Source organism: Stegostoma tigrinum, chromosome 5, assembly GCF_030684315.1.
Source record: "Stegostoma tigrinum isolate sSteTig4 chromosome 5, sSteTig4.hap1, whole genome shotgun sequence".
Classification (NCBI taxonomy): domain Eukaryota; kingdom Metazoa; phylum Chordata; class Chondrichthyes; order Orectolobiformes; family Stegostomatidae; genus Stegostoma; species Stegostoma tigrinum.
This window is the reverse complement of record NC_081358.1, coordinates 128,093,488-128,117,608: the sequence shown is the minus strand read 5'-3', so window position 1 is coordinate 128,117,608 and position 24,121 is coordinate 128,093,488. Positions and strand designations below refer to the sequence as shown.

The 24,121-nt window shown below is 44.5% G+C and overlaps 1 protein-coding gene across 1 annotated transcript in view; it reads left to right on the top strand.

Annotated features, from left to right (window-relative positions):
• Window positions 1–23,475, top strand: part of LOC125451686 (chondroitin sulfate glucuronyltransferase) — a 33,230-nt gene extending 9,755 nt beyond the window's left edge. Inside the window, exons 3-4 of the mRNA XM_048529164.2 lie at window positions 15,903–16,085; window positions 17,523–23,475. Of these exons, the coding sequence (XP_048385121.1) occupies window positions 15,903–16,085; window positions 17,523–18,782 (1,443 nt within the window). The 3' untranslated portion in view covers window positions 18,783–23,475. The remainder of the gene's footprint in view (window positions 1–15,902; window positions 16,086–17,522) is intronic.
• Window positions 23,476–24,121: the final 646 nt, after the last annotated feature.

Sequence of the window (24,121 nt, the reverse complement as noted above, 5' to 3'; positions counted from 1 at the left end):
ACACCTTGCAGACGACAGACGTGAGACTTACTGGTCTGTAATTGCCGGAGATTTCCCTATTTCCTTCTTTGAAGAGAGGAATTACATTTGCATCTCTCCAGTCCTCCGGTACGACTCCAGTGGAGAGCGAGGATGCAAAGATCTTCGCAAGTGGCGAAGCAATTGCATTTCTCGTTTCCCAAAGCAGCCGAGGACAAATCTGGTCTGGGCCTGGCGACTTGTCAATCTTAATGTTTGACAAAATTTTCAGCACATCAGCTTCCTCTATCTCTATCCATTCCAGCATGCACACCTGCTCTTCAAAGGTTTCATTCACTACAAAGTTTGTTTCTTTCGTAAAGACAGAAGCAAAAAAACTCATTTAGGGCTTCCCCTACCTCCTCAGACTCCACACACAAGTTCCCTACGCTATCCCTGATCGGCCCTACTCTTTCTTTGACCATTCTCTTATTCCTCACATAAGTGTAAAATGCCTTTGTGTTCTCCCTAATCCGTTCTGCCAAGCCTTTCTCATGCCCCATCCTGGCTCTCCTCAGACCATTTTTGAGCTCCTTCCTCGCCTGCCTGTAATCTTCTAGAGCTGAGCTTGACCCTAGCTTCCTCCACCTTATGTAAGCTACCTTCTTCCTTTTGAAGAGAAGCTCCACCGCTCTCGTCATCCAAGGCTCCTTTATCTTACCCCTTGCCTGTCTCAGAGGGACATATTTATTCATCACTCGCAACAACTGTTCCTTAAACAGTCTCCACATGTCTATAGTGCCTTTACCATGGAACAATTGCTCCCAGTCCATGCTTCCTAACTCATGTCTAGTCGCATCATAGTTTCCTCTTCCCCAATTAAATATCCTCCCATTTTGCCTAATCCTCTCCTTCTCCAGAGCCATGTAGAATGTGAGGCAGTTATGGTCACTATCACCAAAATGCTCTCCCACCACAAGATCTGATACCTGCCCCGGCTCATTTCCGAGCACCAAGTCTAGAATGGCCTCTCCCCTCGTCGGCCTGTCAACGTACTGAGTTAGGAAACCCTCCTGAACACACCTTACAAAAACAGCTCCATTCAAATCTTCTGCTCGAAGGAGGCTCCAATCAATATTGGGAAAGTTAAAGTCACCCATTACAACAACCCTACTACATCCACACTTTTCCAAAATCTGCCGACCTATGCTTTCTTCAATCTCCCTGCTGCTATTGGGGGGCCTGTAGTAAACCCCTAACGAGGTTCTGGATGTGAGTTTGCTCGCTGAGCTAGAAGGTTAGTTTTCAGACGTTTCGTCACCATTCTAGGTAACATCATCAGTGAGCCTCCGACGACGCGCTGGTGTTATGTCTCGTTTTCTATTTAGTCACCCTAACGAGGTGACTACTCCCTTGCTGTTCCTAATTTCCACCCGTACTGACTTGGTAGGCAGATCTTCCTCGGCAATGGAAGCTTCTGTAGCTGTGATACCCTCTCTGACTAGTAGTGCTACACCCCCTCTTTTTCCCCCCTCCCTATTCTTTTTAAATGCTCTAAACCCTGGAACATCCAGGAACATTCCTGCCCCTGAGAAACCCATGTCTATGTTATGGCCACAACATCATAGCACCAGGTACTGATCCATGCGCTAAGTTCATCACTTTTATTCCTGATACTCCTTGCGTTAAAGCAAACACACTTTAACTGATCCCTTGGTTCCTTCCCAGCAAAATCCTTCCCACTAGCTGGTCTCCCTCTTGCTATTGCCTCACCTGCATCAACTCTCACCTCCGGTATACAGCTCAGGTCCCCACCCCCCTGCCATACTAGTTTAAACCCTCTCGAACTACTCGAGCAAACCTTCCACCCAGGACATTGGTCCCCTTCCAGTTCAGATGCAACCCGTCCTTCTTGTACAGGTCCCACCTTCCCCAGAAGGCATCCCAATTATCTACATATCTGAAGCCCTCCCTCCTACACTAGCTGCGCAGCCACGTGTTAAGCTGTGCCCGCTCCCGTTCCACGCCTCGCTATGTCGTGGCACCGGTAGTAAACTAGAGAACACTACTCTGTTCGTCCTGCTTTGCAGCTTCCATCCTAACTCCCTGAAATCACTTTTTATATCCTCAATCCTTTTTCTGGCTATATCATTAGTGCCAATATGTAACACGATTTCTGGCTGTTCGCCCTCCCCTTTTAGAACCTTATACGCCCGATCGGAGACGTCCCGGACCCTGGCACCAGGGAGGCAACATACCTTCTGGGAATCCCAATCCTGACCACAAAATCTCCTGTCGATGTCCCCTACCACGAGTACTTTTCTATTCTGCCCCGTTCCCTTCTTTGCCACAGTGTCAGGCTCAGTGCCAGAGAACTGACTACTATGGCTTTCCTCTGGTAGGTCATCTCCTCTCTCTCTCCCCGCCCCCCCCCCCAAGCAATATCCAAAATGGTATACTTTGCTGAGGGTAATGCCCATAGGGGATCTCTGCACTGTCTGTTTGTCCCCTTTCCTCCCCCTAACTGTAACCCATCTATCCTTGTCCTGAGCCTTAGGAGTGACCAACTCCTGGTAACTCCTCTCAATTACCCGCTCTGCCTCCCGAATGATCCGTAGTTCATCCAGCTCCATCTCCATTTCCCTAACACGGTTTTCAAGGAGCTGGAGTTGGGTGCACTTCCCGCAGATGTAGCCAGCGGAGACGTGTGCCATGTCTCCCACCTGCCACATTCTGCAGGAGGAGCAAGCAACTGCCCTAGCATCCATACCCCACTTATCTGAACACCCACTCAGTACTAAAGTAGAAAGCTTAGCTCAAGTTGCTATAAAATTAATAACAAACTTATATTCAATAGAGAAAGTTTAGAATGAACCTTACCTTATTAACTAGGTTAGAGGAGGAGGGCGGGTGGGAGACACTACAGTTGTAGAGTCTTGGGTTTAGCTGCCTTGCTGATATATATGGTCACTGCTTTCCTTCCCGGCTGCCCCTCTGGTCCTTGTCACTTCCTCTGCTGCTCCCGCTCCTTCTGTGAAAGGGAAAACACCGCTGCCCACTACCGGTAAGTAATTTTAAAAACCTGCCTTACCTTAGCTGCAGACTTCCAGGTTCTTCTTACCTCCGCTGCTGCTCGCACTCAAAAAATCTGCATTGTTGGAGGTCTGGTTGGATGGTCACTTCTGAGGTAGAGCTGCATGTTTGGGTCATAGAAATCTCCAGCACAGAAAATGGCTCTTTGATTAGTGCAGATTCAATGGATTAATAACAAACCTAACTATTGTAACCCCGTTTACCAGCACTTGGCCCATAACCTTGTATGCCTTGGCATTGCAACTGCACATCTAATTATTTCTTAAATGTAATGAAGGTTTCTGTTGCTACCTCCCATAAAGGCAATTTGTTCCAGATTCCCTCCCCACTTTGGGTGAAAAAGTCTTTTTTCCCCTCACATTACCTCTAAACGTTCTGCACTTTGCCATTGGTCTATGTCATTTGTCTTTCCATCAAGGTAAAATGTTTCTTCCGACTTGCCTGTCTATGGTGCTCATAATTTTATACGTCTCAATCATTTCCTCCCTCAGTCTCCCCAGCTCTTAGGAAAGGAATGCCAATCTGTCCAATCTCTCTTCACATCTGAAAATCTACAACCCAGGCAACATCTGCACCCTTTCCAGCATAGTCACATCCCTCCCATAATGTGAAATCCAGAGCTGCACACAATACTCTAGCTGTGGCCTAACTAGTATTTTGTACAGTGCCAGCATAACCTCCCTGCTTCTGCACTGTGTTACAGCTTTTAAAGGTAAGTATCCTATATGCCGCCTTAACCACTTTATCACCTGTCCTGATACCTTAAGGTACCGGTGGACATGCATGCTAAAGTCCTCTGATCCTCGGTGCCTCCCATTATGTATTCCTTTGCGTTGTTTGTTCTGCCCGATTGTGTCACCTTGCATTTATCCAGATTGAACTTCACTCACAAATCACTATATCACAGATTGTAGGAACTACAGATGCTGGAGAATCTGAGATAAGAAGGTGTAGAGCTGGATGTACACAGCAGGCCAAGTAGCATCAGAGGAGCAGGAAGGCTGACATTTCGGGCCTAGACCCTCCTTCAGAAATAAATTTCTAAAGAAGGGTCCAGGCCCGAAACATCAGCCTTCCTGCTCCTCTGCTGCTTGGCCTGCTGTGTTCATCCAGCTCTAAACCTTGTTATCTTATCAATATCTTGTATAGCTAAGGCATTCCTCCTCTCTATTTACCACCTCATCAATACGTTTGCAGGAAATACAAAAATTGATAAAGCTTCCCGTAATGCAAATCGTAAGGGCTCCAATACTGACCCTATGGACTCTGCTAGACACAGACTTGCAGTTGGAAAAACACCCCTCAACCATCATCCTCTATTTCCTGTCTCTTGGCTAATCGTGGATTCAATTTGCCAAATTTCCTTGGATCCCATGGGATGTCATCTTTGCTGTCTGTCTCAAATAATTACTTATCAACAAATATTACTAAAAAACACTTGTATCAGTGATAATGGGAACTGTAGATGCTGGAGAATCCAAGATAACAAAGTGTGGAGCTGGATGAACACAGCAGGCCAAGCAGCATCTCAGGAGCACAAAAGCTGAAGTTTCGGGCCTAGACCCTTCATCAGATAGGGGGATGGGGACAGGGTTCTGGAATAAATAGGGAGAGAGGGGGAGGTGGACCAAAGATGAAGAGAGAAAAGAAGATAGGTGGCAGCGGGAGAGAGATTATCTTCTTTTCTCTCCATCTTCGGTCCGCCTCCCCCTCTCTCCCTATTTATAAGAGAACCCTCTCCCCATCCCCCTCTCTGATGAAGGGTCTAGGCCTGAAATGTCAGCTTTTGTGCTCCTGAGATGCTGCTTGGCCTGCTGTGTTCATCCAGCTTCACACTTTGTTACTAAAAAAACTATTTGGACATTCATTGTAGCTGTTTATTTGGATCAAGCTGTGTATAAAATTGCTGCATTCCTATTGCAATAGTGACTGTACTCCAGAAGAATTTCATTGACTATAAAACCCTAAGGGATTTTCTGAGGTGGTTACAATGTGCTGGAGAAATGAGTTCTCTCTTGATGTTGAGTCTGCAATCCTGCTTTCATGGGGATTTCTGCAGCTTATAGAAATATTTTGGTGGTTTTTACATCTTTGTGAAGCTGCTCCAGGAAACTTGTGCTTGATCTCTCTGGACTGTGTCACAGAGAGAGGCTGAGGCAAGAGGGCTTGTGCTTTTTTTTAAGGAAAGCTCAAAGTGAAATCAGTTGAGAGTAGATTTAACATTTCCAACTGTGAAAGATTTTGTTTGTTTCTTTAATTACTGGGAACTGTTTAGTTTTTGAGAACGAGTGACCTTCAATTTGAAACACAAAATTGTGTGGAATTTTGTTGTGCCTAATCGTTTAACAAAGCAGTCTGCTGTTGCTTGTAACAATTTCATCAGTGAGTCTTCAGTACTACTTCACTCTGGTGGGCTGTTACCGATTGCTGAGCACACGTTGCACGCTACTGACAATTGCACTCGGAGATGACTGATCTGTGCTCTGCAGAACAGTTAGCATAGCCACTTCATTGTTTAAACCAGGGTGAGCATTTGAACACTATATGGATTGCTATCCCCTGTCTCACTCCAGTTTGGAAAATCCATTTAATTTACAGTCTATGTACATGCATTTGTTGTAACAGGATTGCATTTTTAAAAAAAGTACAAGAGAGTATGTGAAATATTTACCAGAGAGTCAGGAGTGTGGAAGTGGTCTGGGATTAATCGCGTAGCTTTTGCAAAAAGCCAGCACAGACATGGTGAGCCGAATGACCTCTATCGGTGCTCTGTGGTTCTGTGATTTGTAGTCTTCTAGATTCAATTAGTATCTGGAAGTCTTGGAAATAACTGGACATTTTCAGGAGCACCACTGATATCTCGGAACAGTAAACAAAATAGCTGCATGTACTCATACTGTTTCATGAACTTTTTGCAAGGACATCAGAAGACCGTGAGCTCTGTGTGTGGGAGAGATTTTGTGGACGAAGCAGAAAACTTTCATTATCTAGGCTGGTGCTTGAGTGCAGTGTTGTAGTTAGATACTTTGAAGGACTCCACCTTCTGAGAGAGGAGCAGGCAGAGCTGAGGCATTCTCACCTTGTCATTGGGGAGTAGTGCTGAAGGATCCCTAGCCTGTCAGTGAGAAGCAATCAGAGCTGAACATCCTCAGCCTGTCAGTGAGGGGTGTGCAGTACTGAGGGACCCCTAACCTGTCAGTGAGGAGCAGGCAGTACTGCGGGACCCCTAGCCTGCCCCCTAGGAGAGAAATTTTCACAGCATATTAAGTATTGGATTCCTGTGGTTGGTGGTAGATGGTCAGCAGTAATGTAGCAGTGATACTGAACGAACAGCAGTATATTTCCAAATTGAATAGTTTGGAGGGAACTTGGAGGTGGTCGTGTTCTCATGTATCTGTTGCCCTTGACTTGGGTGGTCGAGATCATGGATTTGAAAGGTACTGTGGAAGGAGCCTTGCTGAGTTGCTGCAGTAGATTTTGGAGATGGAACATACCACTGCTGTGTGTTGATTGTGGAAGGAGCGAATGTTTAACATGTTGGATGTGGGGCCAATAAAGTGTGCTGCTTTGTTAAGCTGCTTCTGTTGTTGGAGCTGCACCCATGAGGCATGTGGAGGAGTATTCCATCACAATCCTGCCCATGCCTTGTAGTTGGTGGACAGGCTTTGGGGAGTCGGGGGCTGGGTTACTTGCCGCTCATAGCTTCTAACTGTCCTTGTAGTTGCTGTGTTTATTAGGCGAGTCCGGTTCAGTTTCTGGCCAATGGTTATCAACAGGACATTGATGGTTGGTGAGGTACACTCATGCTGATGATAGTAATTGATTAATGTTGTGTGCTGCAAATGTTATTTGTCAACCCAAACTTTGATAATGTCCAGGTCTTGCTGCCTATGGCCACAGACTGCTTCAGTATCCGAGAGTCATGGTGGTACTCAATGTTGTGCAGTTATTGGCAAATTCGGAAGACCTTGTGATGGAGGAGGACCTTTTGATGAAATAGCTGAAGTTGATCCTAGGCCTCAGAGAATATTTCCATCAGTGTGTCTCCTGTGGTTAAAGAAAGTGATTTGCCAGTTTCTTCAGTGCATGGGGACTGCCTCAGCTGCAGTTTTTGTGGATAATTCTGTGACTATTGTTGCAAAATAATATGAATGTCTTGGAGCTCAGGGGATATTCCCGGGATATTCTTACAGCAGAGGCTGGTAAAGGTCAGGCTGCTCTCTTGAATGTAAAGTAATGGTGGTTTTCAAGCTAGAGAGGTTCTGAAAGAGCAAATAGAGAAATGCTCTTTCTTCTGATGAGTAGGGTGATAATCAGCTGTCTGTTATTCAGAATTAAATGGGCATCTCCAGACTAGTGAACGTGTTGGATATATCAGCAACAGTGCAGTCAAGCAGCTCCTCAGCATTAACCTGCCTCGTGATGCCCAGTTTGGGTTCTGCCTGCACCATGTAACTGCTGACTTCGTTACATCCTCAATTCAAACATGGACAAAAGAACTGAGTTCTAGTGGTGCAGTGAGAGTGACAGTCCTTGATGTCAAGGCTGCATTTGACTGAGTTTGGCACCAAGGAGCCCTAGCAAAACTGGGATCACTAGGAATCAAGGGAAAACGCTTCACTAATTGTGTAATCAAACCTCAGTCATCTCCAGGATGTATCTGTAGGAGTTCTTCGGGATAGTATTCCTGAGTCCAACCATCGTCAGCTGCTTCATCAGCAATCTTCCCTCTGTCATAAGGTTAGAAGTGTGGATGTTCAGTGATAACTGCAAGATGTTCAGCACCATTCGCAACTCGTCGGATACTAAGCAGTCCATGTCCCAATGCAGCAAGACCTAGTTGTGGACAAGTGACAAGTAACATTTGCACTGCACAATTACCAGACTGTAGCCATCTCCAACAAGAGAAAGGCTAACCATTGGACCTTGACTTTCAATAACATTGCCATCACTGAATACCTGTAGTTGCTGAAGGTTACTATTGGTGGAACACTCCCCACTTGCCTGGATAAGATCAGTTGCAGCAACATTCAAGAAGCTTGATGCAAGCAGGACAAAGCAGCCACTTTGGTAGTACATCCACTCCCTCCACCACCTCCGAAGTTCATTAGCAGCAGTGTGTACCATCCACCAGATACTTCCAGAAATTCAACAAGGCTCCTTAGGCAGACCTTACAAACGCTGAACAATACCATTTAGATGGACGAGGGCAGCAGATACATGGGAACACTACCACTTGCAAGTTCCCCTATAAGCTGCTCATCTTCCTGACCTGGAAATGTATCACCAATCTTTCAGTGCTGTTGGGTCAAAATCCTGGAATTCTCTCCCTAAAGGCATTTATGGCTCTACCTACAGCCCATGGACTGCGGTGGGTAAGGAAGGCAGCTCACCACCACCTTCTCAAGGGCATCTAGGGATGGGCAACAAATTGTGGCCCAATTAGCAATGTCCATATCCCACAAATTAATAAAAACAAATACTTGTTTTGAGGTGTTAGTGCCTTGACCTGAGCAAGGAAGCTGATTCTATCACTAATTTCAGGAAATAATATTTCATATATTTTACAAGCCTTGGACAAAAAACAGAGATATGGGGTTAAGCATGATTATTCTTATGAGGAGGCATGACTGGCTGAATGGCTTCCTGCATTGTAAGTTGATGATCCAATGAAACCAGCACATGGAACAGGTTTAGTGTTATCTACAGAGCAACAAGCTTAACAAGCACACATTTAAGCATTCTCCACTGTCTCCCTCTCAAATACTGTATGCTGGCAATTGCCCAGCTCCCTGTGTGGAACTACAAATTCAACTGGGTCCTGCTCATGACTGAGGAAACATTTTGCAACAGAATTGGAAAGATTAGCGAATAGTGAAGATGATGAAAAATTCCAATTTAATGAAGACCTATCGCAAAGACTTATAATGTGGGTCATTGTGTCCCAGTATAAAGATCTCCCATGTCAGCACCTTTTGTATGCAGAACCTGGCTCTAATTATTCATGAGGAAGTAATCAGTTGACTCAAACTGTGTAAATTTCACTGAATGCTCACAAAGTCCATTCATAAAATACAAAGGTGTATAGATTTTGACCACAACTTTTCCTGGGTGGTTGGCTCATGGGGCAAAAAGATACCACTTAACTCGATTCTGAGCTTCAGTTACTCATGTTCCCCAGAGGTTTATTTGTGGACCGTGGGTGTCACTAACTGGTATTTGTCCATCTTTAATTGCCCCTGGGCCAAGTGTCTTGCTCAGGGGCAATTAAGAGTTAATCAGATTTAATTGCTTGCTTTATGAAGGAGGGAGACCTCCTTATTGAAAATGCACCCCTCTGGATCTACACAACAGCAAGTGTCACCTACATCATTCAGTACTCTACAGGTAACCTTTTTTTTCTGCCTGTCCTCATCTTTCCTCCCTTGGCTATGATGCCTGACGCAAGAGGGCCACCTCATGGCCTATGCCCACTGTTGTTTTGAAATTTCCCAGTTGTTATAGGTGATCTTCCGCAAGGGCTCTGCTGCTAGTATAAAGCTTGTCTTCAAACTGGTCTTTGGAGTACAGTGATGGAGGAGAGATACTCATGATCTTAACTGGCCCTGTTTTTGAAATGTGCGGCAGATGGAGAAAACATAGAGCCATAGAGATGTATATCATGGAAGCAGGCCCTTCGATCCAAGTTGTCCATGCTGACCAGATAGAACATAGAACATAGAAAAGTACAGCACAGCACAGGCCCTTTGGCCCACGATGTTGTGCCGTGGAATAACCCTAATCCAAAAATAAAATAACTAACCTACGTTCCCCTCAATTCACTGCTGTCCATGTGCATGTCCAGCAGTCGCTTAAATGTCACTAATGGCTCCGCTTCCACGACTACCACTGGTAAACTATTCCATGCGCTCACAACTCTCTGGGTGAAGAAACTCCCTCTGACGTCTCCTCTGTACCTTCCTCCTAACACCTTAATTCTATGACCCCTCGTGGCAGTCAATCCTGCCCTGGGGAAAAGTCTCTGGCTATCGACTCTATCCATGCCTCACATTACCTTGTACACCTCGAGCAGGTCACCTCTCTTCCTCCTTCTCTCCAAAGAGAAAAGTCCAGCCTCTCCTTGTAAGACAAGCCCTCCAGTCCAGGCAGCAACCTGGTAAACCTCCTTTGCACCCTCTCCAAAGCCTCCACATCTTTCCTATAATAGGGCAACCAGAACTGGACACAATATTCCAAGTGTGGTCTCACCAGGGTTTTGTAGAGCTGCAGCATAACCTCGCGGCTCTTAAACTCACTCCCCCTGTTGATGAAAGCCAAAACACCATATGCTTTCTTAACAACCTTATCCACCTGGGTGGCAACTTTGAGGGAGCTGTGCACTTGAACACCAAGATCCTGCTGTTCCTCCACACTGCTGAGAATCCTGCCTTTAATCCTATATTCAGCATTTAAGTTCGACCTTCCAAAATGCATCACTTCGCATTTATCCAGGTTGAACTCCACCTGCCATTTTTCAGCCCAGCTCTGCATTCTGTCAATGTCTCGCTTAAGCCTGCAATAGCCCTCGATACTATCAATGGCACCTCCACCCTTTGTGTCATCAGCAAACATACTAACCCACCCCTCAACCTCCTCATCCAAGTCATTTATAAAAACTACAAAGAGCAGAGGCCCAAGAACAGAGCCCTGTGGGACACCACTCAGCACTGACCTCCAGGCAGAATACTTACCATCTACAACCACACTCTGCCTCCTGTCAGCCAACCAATTCTGAATCCAGACAGCCAAATCACCTTGTATCCCATACCTCCTGACTTTATGAATGAGCCTGCCGTGGGGAACCTTATCAAATGCCTTGGTGAAGTCCATGTACACCACATCCACTGCTCGACCCTCGTCAACCTGTCTCGTGACTTCCTCAAAGAACTCAATAAGATTTGTAAGGCATTACCTGCCCCTCACAAAGCCGTGCTGAATCCCTTTAATCATGCTATGCTTTTCCAAATAGTCATAAATCCTATCCCTCAGAATTCTTTCCAAAACCTTGCTGACCACAGACGTAAGACTGACTGGTCTGTAATTTCCAGGGATTTCCCTATTCCCTTTCTTGAAAAGAGGAACAACATTTGCCTCCCTCCAATCTTCCGGTACGACTCCTGTGGGGAGTGAGGAAGCAAAGATCTTCGCCAGCGGCTGAGCAACCTCCTTTTCTCGCTTCCCGGAGCAACCTAGGATAAATCTGGTCTGGCCCTGGGGACTTATCAATCTTAATGTTTGCCAAAATTTCCAGCACATCAACTTCCTCAATCTTGATCTGTTCAAGCCTGTTTTCCTGCTCCTCAAAGTTCTCATTCACAACAAGGTCCCTTTCCTTAGTGAAAACCGAAGCAAAAAACTCATTTAAGGCTTCCCCTATCTGCTCAGACTCCACGCACAAGTTCCCTATGCTATCCCTGATCGGCCCTACCTTCTGCCTGATCATTCTCTTATTCCTCACGTATGAGTAAAATGCCTTCGGGCTCTCACTAATCCCTCCTACCAAGCCTTTTTTGTGCCCCCTCCTGACCCTCCTCAGTCCACTTTTGAGCTCCTTCCGAGCGAGCCTGTAATCCTCTAAAGCTGTGCTAAGACCCTTGCTTCTTCCACCTTACGTACGCTGCCTTTTTTTCTGACAAGAAGCACATCTGTACCCGTCATCCAAGGCTCCTTAATCTTACCCCTTCTTACCTGTCTCAGAGGAACAAATTTATACATCACTCGCAACAACTGCTCCTTAAACAGCCTCCACATGTCAGCTGTGCCCTTTCTGTGGAACAATTGCTTCCAATCTGTACTTCCCAACTCCTGTCTGATAGCGTCATAGTTTCCTTTGCCCCAGTTAAATATCTTCCCCTGGCAACTGCTCCTTTCCTTTTCCATGGCTATGGTAAATGTGAGGCTGTTGTGGTCACTGTTGCCAAAGTGTTCTCCTACCACGAGACCTGACACCTGTCCTGGCTCATTGCCGAGCACCAAATCCAAAATGGCCTCCCCCCTCGTCGGCCTGTCCACATACTGAGTAAGGAAACCCTCCCAAACACACCTGACAAAAACGGCTCCATCCAAACCATCTGCACTAAGGAGGTTCCAATCAATATTGGGAAAGTTGAAGTCACCCATAACAACCCTGCTACGTTTGCACTTCTCAACAATCTGCCGACCTATGAGTTCTTCGATCTCCCTACTGCTATTTGGGGGTCTGTAGAAAACCCCCAGTGAGGTGACTGCTCCCTTGCTGTTCCTAACTTCCACCCATACTGACTCAGTCGACAAACCTTCCTCAGCAACCTCAGCCCATACCACCTCGGTAGACGAGTCCTCATCAAAGGTTCTTTCAGCCACCGTTATACGTCCTTGACCAACAAAGCCACACCTCCCCCTCTTTTACCACCTTCCCTGACCTTAACAAAAGATCTAAACCCTGGAACCTGCAACATCCATTCCTGACTCTGCTCTATCCATGTCCCTGGAATAGATATCCTAAATTAGTCTAGAGATAATGGGAACTACAGATGCTAGAGAATCCAAGATAATAAAGTGTGAAGCTGGATGAACACAGCAGGCCAAGCAGCATCTCAGGAGCACCTCAGGCTCTCTGATGAAGGGTCTAGGCCCAAAACGTCAGCTTTTGTGCTCCTGAGATGCTGCTTGGCCTGCTGTGTTCATCCAGCTTCACACTTTACTATCCTAAATTAGTCTAGCCCTATTTGGCCCAATATCCCTCTTAAACCCTGCCTATTCATATATACATCCTGATACCCATTAAATATTGTTCCAGCTTCCAACATTTCCTCTGGCAGCTCATTTCATACCCGCACCACCATCTGCATGCAAAAATTGCCCCTCAGGTCCCTTTTAAATCTTTCCCCTCTCACCTTAAACCTATGCCGTCTAATTTGGGACTCACCCACCCCAGGGAAAAGACCTTGGCTATTCACCCTATCCACGCCACTTCTGATTTTATAAACCTCTATAATGTCACCCCTCAACCTCTGATGCTGCAGGGAAAATAGCCCCAGCTTAGTCAGCCTCTCCCTATAGCTCATACCCTCCAACTCTGGCAATACCCTTGTAAATCTTTTCTGAATCCTTTCGAGCATCCCTCCTATTGCAGGGAGACCAGAATTTCATGTATTATTCCAAAAGTGGCCTAAACAATGTCTGGTACAGCCGCAACATGACCTCCCAACTCTTGTACTCAATACACTGACCAATAAAAGCAAGCATACCAAACCCCTTCTTCATTATCCAGTTGACCTGGACTCCCCTTCCAATGAACTATGAACCTGTGCTCCAAGGCCTGTTTGTTAACAACTCTCCCCAGGACCCTATCATTAAGTGTATAAGTCCTTTTTTGATTTGCCTTTCCAAAATGCAGCACCTCACATTCATCTAAATTAAACTCCATCTGCCACACCTCAGCCCATTGGCCCATCTGATCAAGATCAGTTTACACACTGAGGTAACCGTCTTCGCTGTCCACTCCACGTACAATTTTTCCGTCATCTGCAAACATACTAAACATAACTCCTATGTTCGCATCCAAATCATTTATATAAATGTTCATAAAGGTGTTATGTCATTGCAAGTCTTTCTTTTTCTTGAAATTTCCTTTCCACTTTATCTTAGCTTGGACATGTTTTTAAATTCCTTTTCCAATCTGAATTTCTGGGTTTTTTTTGCTGACTTATTCCTCTTCCCTAAGATGGGGAATTTCAAGACTAGGGGGCACATTTTTAAGGTCAGAGGAAAAAGACACGAGGCAAACCTTTTACACAGAGGCAGGTTCACGTGTGGAATGAACTTCATGATGAAGTGGTGGATGCAGGTACAGTTACTACATTTAGAAGATTGGATATATGAATAGGAACGATTTGGAGGCATATGGGCCAGGAGAGTCAGGTGGGACTAATTTAGTTTGGGATTAGGTTTGGCATGGACTGGTTGCACCGCAGTGTCTGTTTCTGTACTGTGTATGACTCCATGACTCTCTGATAATATGTTCTGAACCACTTGTGGGAGTCTATCATCAGAAATAATGAGCTCCTTGTAGTGAAGGTACTTTCCAATTTGATGGAATCTTTCGCAAATCTGCAGTTCAGTGCCTGTCCCATCCCTTGCCTTAAAGCTATTGCTGGAATTTTTTTTTAATCCTCTGGTAACGACAAGCAAAATAATTGTTCATTTCATCCACCATTTCTTTATAGCCTACTATTAACTTTGCATTCTCGCTTTCTAGAGGATCATAACTCACTTTATACTTATTTTTCACTTTTAAATATCTTATAGAGGTAAATAGAAACTTTTGCTATTATTTTTAAATTCCCAAGTAGCTTCCCCTCATATTCTAAATTTATCCCTTCTGATTAATCTTCTAACCATTCTCTGACGTCTTTTATAATCTGACCTAACATCTGGCCTCCCTCTTTTTTTTTGCAGTTATATCCTTTTTCCTCAAGTTTATGCACTCCTTAGTTTTAGTTAGCCATAGATAGTGGATCTACCCTTTATAGAATTTTTCTTTCTAGTGGGAATATGCTTATTCTGAGTATTCTGACATCCACTGTGTCTCTTGATCTATTCCTAGCCTGGTATGTCAGTTCACTTAACACAGTTGCCCTTATTTAGGTTTAATCACTAATCTTAGACCCAGTTTTCTCCCTTTCAAACTGGATGAGAAATTTAATTTCATGACGGCAGCTGCTACCTAAGGATGCTTTAGCTCAGAAGTCATTAATTAACCCTGTCACATTTCACAATATAAAGTCTAACATAACCTGATTTCCTGAACTAGTTTTCAGTTAAGATCCAGACCTACAGTGGAAGTTAATTATTTCATGGTCTATGTGTCACTGTCTAGACCAGCATTTCCAGCACTAATTCCCTCAAACGAGGTGGTAATCTACCTTCCTGAACTGCCACAGACCTGGCAATTTCGGAAAATGTATTGCACTGATAGGAAGGGAGTACCAGGATTTTTGACCCAGCAACACTAAGTGAATGGTGATATATTTCTAACTCTGTGGTGTGTGGCTTGGAAGGGAATGTGCAGGTGGTGCTGTTTCCATGGATCTGCTGCCCTCCTTCTAAGGGGTAGAATTTGCTGGTTTAGAAGGTGTTGTCAAAGGGAACCTTAGTGAGTTACAGCAGTGCATTTGCAGATGTCAATCCTCTCTGGTCAGGCTGTGACTATACCTTGTGATATGGACAGTCTGAATTTATTTGGTTGTGGACTCATGGTGTAAAACTGCCTCTAATTTGGTTCCAATTGTCACTGTGGTGGTTATCTAACTGGGAGATGATGGCCTAGTGGTATTACCACTGAACTGTCAACCGATAGACCCAGTTAATGTCTGGGGACCTGTGTTCAAATCCCACCATGGCAGAAGGTGGGAATCAGATTCAATAAAAATATCTGGAATTAGGAGCCTAATAATGACCATGAATCTGTTGTCAATTGTCAGAAAAACCCATCCGGTTCACTAATGTCCTTTAGGGAAGGAAATGGCCATCCTTACCTGGGCTGGCCTATGTGTGACTCCAGACCTACAGCAGTATGGTTGACACTTAATTGCTTTCTGGGCAATTAGGGATGGGCAATAAATGCTGCTTGGCTGGCAATGCCATCATCCTATGAATGAATAAAGAGGAAAAAAATTGAAAAACAGCTGCTAATGAGATTTGGAAGAGTCGCACTGCTGCATTCAGTGCTGTGATGTAGTAGAGTTGAGGGAACTTTACTTGTGGCGTGGGATTGTTTGCTGATGCTATTCCCTTACCCTGATGTCTGTCACCTGATGCACTTGTTTCAGGATGTACGTTACCACTCCTTCCAACTAGGCAAGAACACAGATCCAGATAAAGAAGACAGTACAGAATTCAAAAAGGCTTTCACTGTTCATCTTGTGCCAGACCCTACACTAATGTACCGTCTTCATCGCCGCTTCAGTGAAATTGAGCTGGAGAAGACATACCGGGAAATCGAAGAGCTACAGGTAATGTTGGGTTGAAAGGAGACATTAATGAGATGGTAAGATATAGGAGCAGAATTAGGCCATTTGGCGCATCGGATCTGCTCTGACATACAATTGTGACTGATTGATAGGTCTCTCAACTCCATTCTCCTGCTTTTTACCCTTAAACTAACTATCTCCATCTTAAATGCACTCACAGACTTAGCCCTCCACATTCTCAGCCCTCTACATTCTCTTGCAGCACACACATTTGCTGCTCTCTGGCTGAAGAACGTCCTCCACATCTCGGTTCTAAAACATCATCCCTTCACACTAAGACTGTGCCCTCAGGTCCTAGTCTCTCCTACTAGTGAAAATATCATCTGTATGTACAGTCTGTCCAGACCCCTCAGTATTCTGTAAGTTTAATCAGATTCCCCTCATCCTTCTAAACAATACTGAATAGAGACCCAGCGTCCTCAACTGCTCCTCATATGACAAGCCCTTCATCTCCAGTACATAAACTAATTCTGATTTTCTTACAGAATTTAAGGAATGTTTATTGGGGCTTTAAGAATTAGAGTCTGTAGATTCCAACTGTTTTACCACAAAATTCACTGTTAGGCCTTATCTTTTGTCTTTAATTCCTAGCTACAGTTCTGTAAAGACCATCATTGCTTTAATCATCATGCTGTTTTGAAAGATTTAACAATTAACCTCACTCCCCTTTGTTGCAAATTTCTCCTTTTGAAGTATTTATCCCGTTTCCTTCTGAAAGTTCCGGTTGAATTTTTTTGCCACTGCCCTTTTAGGCAGTTTGTTTGAGATCTCCACAACTTGCTGCATTAAAAGGAATTGATTTTCCCTGCGTTACAATTTTCCACCAATGACCTTAAATCTGTGTGCTCTGGTCACTGACTCAGCTGTGAATGGAAACACTGCTCCCTGTATAAACCATCATAGAACCTTCCATTTCTTTGTGTTCTCCAAAAGAAATAGGTGCATGTACAAGGTGAACAAAAATGTTGACATTTTGAGCTATTATTCAGCTTGTCAATACTTCCAGCTCCACTGCATGCTTCTCCAAGAAAGAAAGATACAATAACAGTATCCTAAAATTGCATCACTACTTCCTGATTTGGCACTTGTGTCCTGTTTTATTCAGTCTTCTTTAATGTCATTCCCAGCAACCCCTTCGTCCATTTGGGTTTCTCAATGATGGAAAATCCTCAGAACTTCTCACGCTGTCTCTTTCTTGTACGCTAACTGTCTTGAGTGTACGCAATCTCTCCCATTTCTCCCTGTCCACACTTTGCTGACCTCTCTGCCTGTGTTCTCAGTGGTAATCAATCTCTCCTCCTTGCTGTCACACTCTTTGCCAGTCTTTCTGTCTCTGCACTTATTCTGTCTGTGCTCTGTGCTAATCTCTCGCGCTCACGCTCTTTCTGTGCCCTGTGCTAAGCACTCTGTATTTTGCAGGTGGAGATAAAGAACCTCAGTATATTGACACCAGAAGGCGAGGCTGGAGCCTCCTGGCCAATTGGCATCAACCCACCGTTCAAACCTAAAACCCGCTTCGAGGTTATCAACTGGGAATATTTCACAGAGGAGCAGATTTACTCGTGTATCGAAGGCTCTCCAAAGTGTGAGCTCCGAGGCATCAACAAGGCAGACATTAGTGACATCATTGAGACTGCAGTTCAGCAGCTGAACGAGAAGTACCAGCCCCTGTTGCGCTTCCGCAAGAGGCAGCTTCTCAATGGCTACCGGCGTTTTGACCCGACTCGGGGAATGGAGTATACACTAGACCTTCTGCTGGAAGCCCACACCCAGAAAGGTTACAGCCGGACCATTGCCAAGCGGGTCAGTCTGCTGAGGCCACTCAGCAATGTGGAGATCATCCCCATGCCATATGTGACCGAGGCCACCCGTGTTCAAGTCATCCTGCCCCTCACCATACATGAGGAGGGCTATGTGGGCAATTTCCTGGACACCTACTCCATGAATGCCCTTGATATGCATGACAACATGTTGCTGACTTTCCTCTTCATCTATGACCCCTTTGATGCCCAGCGCGTCAGCCAGAATGATGTGTTTGCGGGGGTGAAGTCAGCCATAGCTGAGATTGAAAAGCGTTACTCTGATGTGAAAATCCCATGGATTAGTGTCAAGACAGATATTCCTTCCCAGGTGAAGATCATGGACATCATCTCCAAGAAGCACCCTGTGGACACTTTGTTCTTCATCGCCAGCGTCTGGACTGAGATCAATGGTGAGTTTCTCAACCGCTGCCGCATGAACACCATAAACAATTGGCAGGTCTTCTTTCCTATCCACTTCCAAGAGTATAATCCTGCTGTCATCTATCGGGAGCAGCAGACCCCCTCCTCTGCTGAGTTCCTGAAGGATGGCCATTTTGACCGCCGTGTTTTTAGTGAGTCTTGCTTTTTCAATTCTGACTACATGGCAGCCCGTACCAAGATGGCTGCTGACATCCTGGACAATGACGAAATGCTCGAAAGTATGGAGGTGTATGACGTGTTCATCAAGTATTCGAACCTGCATGTCTTTCGGCCTGTGGAACCAGGCTTGGTGCAGAAGTACACCCACCGCACATGCAACCCCCGACTGAGCGAGGAGGTCTACCACCGCTGTGTGCTCAGCAACCTGGAAGGACTGGCATCACGTTCCCAGCTGGCTTTGGCCATGTTCGAGCAAGAGCAAGCCAACAGCACTTAGACTTGATTTTGTAACAAGGAGTATTTTGGGACTTAATCATCTACAATATTTGATGTGACATGAGGTACTGTTGGCTGTAGACCTGGTAGAGGGAGGCATTTCATCTTGAGAATCTCCATTCAAATCTATTCTTCATGTAAAGGTAGTGGTCATCTGGTACTCTTCCCAACACCCCCACCCGTCCACAGTAAAGCAAACAATCGAGGCTAGTGATCAATTCATAACTTCAAGCCTCAGATCAACAGATTTTGAGCAAAATTTGTTAAAGTTTATGCAGTTGCCCTCTAGTTATGTCAGTTTTGTTTTTATACTGTGCAAATGAGTAATCTGAGATTGGTATCATTTTTGGACAGGCATTCCCAAAGGTTGCTCGATGGCAACATTGAATTCTGAATAGAAATAGATTTCAAGGTTTTTCAATGGCCTTTCCCCATTGCTACGCAGATTTAGATGTTGTCACCAAATTGCCTGTTGCATAGATGTTGCCTGTCATTCAGTGCTGGCTTGATCATTTTAAAAAAAACATATAACTAGAGGATTTCATCACGCCTTAATGATCAGCCATGATCCTATTGAATGGTGGGATAGCTTCCTAGCTTGAAAATCGCTGCTGATCATAAAGATTTGGAATTTTGGACAGTTATAATCCAGCAAGGAATTGGCTGCTGCTTTCAGTTTTTTCCTTATTTCTCCATGTGCAGATTTCCATAGCCCAAATTCAGCCGTATCTGCATCTTCAATTTTTTAAAAATAATATCTTCAGACTCCCTGTGGTGCTGCATCATGGCCTTTTCTTATTACTCTTCTCAGCATCTGAACAGTTCAGAATTGGACAGGAGCTGCTGCTTTCTCTAGTGCTAGGGATTCTCATTTTGATGAGCAAAAGAATCCTCAAGAAAAAGTGCAATGATAAATGGAGGGGAGATTTTGTAAGGCAACTTGACAGATCTGTCTGATCTTCAGCGTAGATCAGCCATTATTTTACATTCCATAAGAGCTTTAACAAGAGCACCTGACAGGATGAGATCATTTGATATGACGATCTCAGTGCTTAGCACTGCTGCTGCACACCACCAGTGACTTGGGTTTGACTCCAACCCTCGGCGACTGTCTGTGTGGGTTTCCTCCAGGTATTCTCGTATCGTCCCACAGTCCAAAGATGTGCAGGCTAGGTGAATTAACCATCAGAAACGCAGGGTTACAGGAATAGAATGGGGGGAGGGGTGGATGGTGTCTGGGTGGGATGCTCTTTGGAGGGACATTGACTCAGTTGGCCAAATAGCCTGCTTCCATACTGTAGGGATTTTATGATTCAGCACATGCAGACCTCCAGCATACTCTGTATACTGTACAGTGTTTAGTTGCAGATGCTACCCATCCATTTGATTTCCTTAAGGAGAGTTCTGAGCTTTCAGTGGAATGAGGACCATTAGCACTAGTGATTGGATCACTTTCCTGTATCAATCACCCTTGTTAGTGCTGAGCACTCCCTATATGGTGGGATACATAGAATATAGTGACGTGAAACCAGATCTTCTAGCCCAGGAACATAAAGCTCCTGTAGTTCTGAAGAAGTCTCATTGGATTCAAAACATTCACTGTTTTCCTCTCTCCACAAATGTCACCAGACCTGCTGAGTTTCTCCAGCATTCTGTTTTAATGTCAGATTTCCATCATCTGCAATTCTTTGCTTTTTTTTGTATTCCTAAAGCTTCCGTCCTTGTCCTATCTTGTAAAACAGTCTGCACCATGCATGGTTTCTAGTTTCTGACTTTTCAGGCAGTGTTGCCAGTTTGTTTAGTTTTAGTCACCTGGCTCAGGCTACCAGAAGAGTACTTTCACTCCCCTCTGCCTGCACTGCTTTTGAAACCCTTCCACATATGGTGAGAGCTTGTGTCTCACTCAGCTGTGCGGGAATGGTTCCTCTGAACTCCAAGAAGGGTCATCCCTGCTCTGATAAGAAATGCCTTTTAATGGATAATTTAGTGAATGGTTTACTTATTGTCACTTGCATTTTACAGTGAATAATTACAGTAAAATGCAGCGAAAAGCTTCAACATTCTCCACAATCTGGTGCCTTTTGAATAGTTTAAGAATAATCCTGACACCTGCATTGACACTCCTCTGCCACTGTCAGCATTGGACCCACCAGTGTAGGAGTCACCACTTTTTAGGTGTCATCTCTTCATCGCCGGGCCTGCCTTGCCAATGCTGATGTCATGTCCTGTGTTGAACCCACACTCGCCCCACAGCCAGGAGACCCTGCCTACAGCGACCAAGAGTCCCTGCCTCCCAGCCAGATCAGGCCTCTGTTCCCATCTCGCCAAGAGTCCAACTGTGGCCACTCTCCTCTGAGATATCAAAAATTACAGAGGGATCTTGATCAGATGGGGACGTGGGCTGAGGTATGGGAAATGCAATTTAATATGGATAAGGGTGAGGTGTTGCACTTTGGAAAGTCAAACCAAGCTAAGACTTGTACAGTAAATGGTAAAATCCCAAGGAGTATAGTGGAACAGAGGGTTTTAGGACTACAAATACATAGTTTATTAAAAGTGATGTCAGAGGTAGACAGGGTGGTGAAGAAGGCATCTAACATGCTGGCCTTCACTGGTTGAGGCATTGAGTATAGGATTTGGGATATTGTTACGGTTGTATAAGTCATTGGTGAGGCTGGACCTGGAGTATTGTGTACAGTTATGATCAACCTGTTACAGGAAAGACATAATTAAACTGGAAAGTGCGCAAAGAAGATTTATGAGGATGTTGCCAGGATTAGTGGGCCTGAATTACAGGGAGAGGTTGGCCAGGATAGGATTTTATTCCTTGGAACTAGGGAGAATGAGTGATCTTATTGAGATGTATAAAATCATGAGGGGCATAAGATGAATACATAAGGTTTTTTTTCCCAGGGATGGGGAATTGAAAACTAGAGAGCATAGATTTAAGGTGAGAGGAGAAAGATGTAAGAAGCACCTGAAGGGCAACTTCTCCAGACAGAGAGTGGTGTGCATGTGGAATAGGCTGCCAGGGAAAGTGGTTGAGGCAGGTACAATAGCAACGTTTAAAAATCATTTTGGATAGTACATGGATAGGAAGGGTTTGGAGGGATATGGACCAAATGCAGGCAGTTGGAACAAGCTGAGCGGGCACCATGGTCAGCATGGACCAATTTGGGCTGAAGGGCCTCTTTCTATGCTGTATTACTCTATGACACTGTGTCGCCTTGCCAGCGCCACCATCTTGAAATGCCTGCTGCTGCTGCCACCGATCACCATGAGGAGCCATGTTTGCCACCATCAGGAGGAGCTGCCATTCCGTAGACGGCCTGCTGTAGCTGCCATGTCAATTTTACCAATTAACCCTCCTCAAAAGTATTCATTAAAAATGAAAGGAAAAGAGCAGAAGTAAAAAGAAAGTGGGGAAAGAAAGGCTTGCGGGAGTGGATGAGCCCCAGGATGAGACTCCATTCAGCACTGCTACGTCCATTTTGAGAATGTGAGGGCACATTTAGTTTTATCCCGTTTCCTGTTCACTAGTTCGAGGGACAGCAGCTGATTCCTGTTGCTCTTGCCTGCTGTGAGGAAGGACCAAGCGTTGAGTCCTGGCTATGTATGAGATACTGTGACTGATGTTGACTTCCCAGGAAAGGGAACTGAGAATCAAACAGGATTCTCATTCCTGATCATTCTGATAATATATTGTGCCGTCAGCTGACCTCATTCATGTGCACAGACATTCATTTAGGACAGTATTGACTGTGCTAATGTCCTGTTCAACACTTAACCATCTCTAATCTCTCATGTAAATGTTAAGAACTTCACTAAGCTCCTGGATCTGTCAGACTCATTACATAGTCCTTACAAGGCTATTGGAACTTGAATGCACATGTTCCCTTCAGGGTGATAGGGAGATGGTTGAAGGAAGGAGAAGTCTAAAGACTGTTTATCAGCTTTGTGTTTTCTCTTTGTCTTTTCCCTCCCAAAGTTATTTTTTTGAGGATGTGATTCACTGTTTGATTTGATTTATACTTTGTTTCCCATTGTCAGTCTTTTGGTGCTGGTTTACTGTTGGGAGCTTCTCCTACTGTTTGGTTATGTTTATGTTAATGTTATTCATCATTTCAGATGACTTCCATTGTTTCCACATGAGTGCTATGCACAGTGCTCCCCCGACACATTGCAGGTCTAGAAGGGCAGAAGCTGTAACTTCCCAGGTTATGAATATTCAACCAAATTTCTACCATTCAGCATTAGTGTTTAAGTGTCAGTGTTGAGGGGGTGCCGTGCTGTCAGAGGTACTGTCTTTGGATGAGCCATTAAATTGAGGCTGCTTAGGTAGATGTTAAAGATCCCATTGCACTTTTGGGTTAAAGGAACAGAGCAAGGACTCTGGCATCCTTGTCAACCTTTCCTTTGTTAACATCAGTTTTATTTTTCATTTGTTTCATTGTTGTTTTGGAAGGGTCTATGTGTAAACAGCTTGCCACATGTACCTGCATAACAGTGGCTTTGACAGTAATTCTAATCTGTGAAATGTTTTTTACTGTCTTTTATTTGCAATTTACTGTAATCGTCTTGGCAGAACTGCTACCTGTAAACAATGTATTGCACTTGTCAGAATGCCTTGCCCCCTTTAGTAAAGGACTGTGTTTAGGGCCTTCTTAAGGTTCTGTCTGACAGTCTTAAATGCTGTAACTCTACGTTGTAACTCTGTTCTCAACATTGCTGCTATGTCATGATTCTGCATTGAGGTCTTAGTGTTTGATTGCTGAATGGGTCGAAAGGACAGCAACGTCACATTACTCAAGACCTCTCGCAAATATATTGTGCTAATTTCCAATGCCATCTAAACAAGTTGACTGTTAACAATCATCATATGAAACTCCATTCCCTAATTCTTTTCATAATCTCTCAGGCACCCAAACCCCTATGAAAGACCACTACTAATGTTGTGCTTTAAAGAAACAAAACACAAACATGGTTATCAGAAATTTAATAATACATTATATGCAGCCGCACAAGCATAGGGCAAAGAAGAGGCACTTCACTCCATTGACTTTGTCGCCAAAACTACACTAATACTACCTATGCTAATAAAGGCAGTGCACCTGCCTTCAAAATCCATATAAGTAACATCAACCGTACTACCCTCATCAATGCACCTGCTGACCTTGTAAAATTAGAACATAGAACACTACAGTGCAGTACAGCCCCTTCAGCCCTCGATGTTGCGCCAACCCATGAAACCAATCTGAAGCCCATCTAACCTACACTATTCCATTATCATCCATGTTTATCCAACGACCATTTAAATACCCTGAAAGTTGTCAAGTCTAC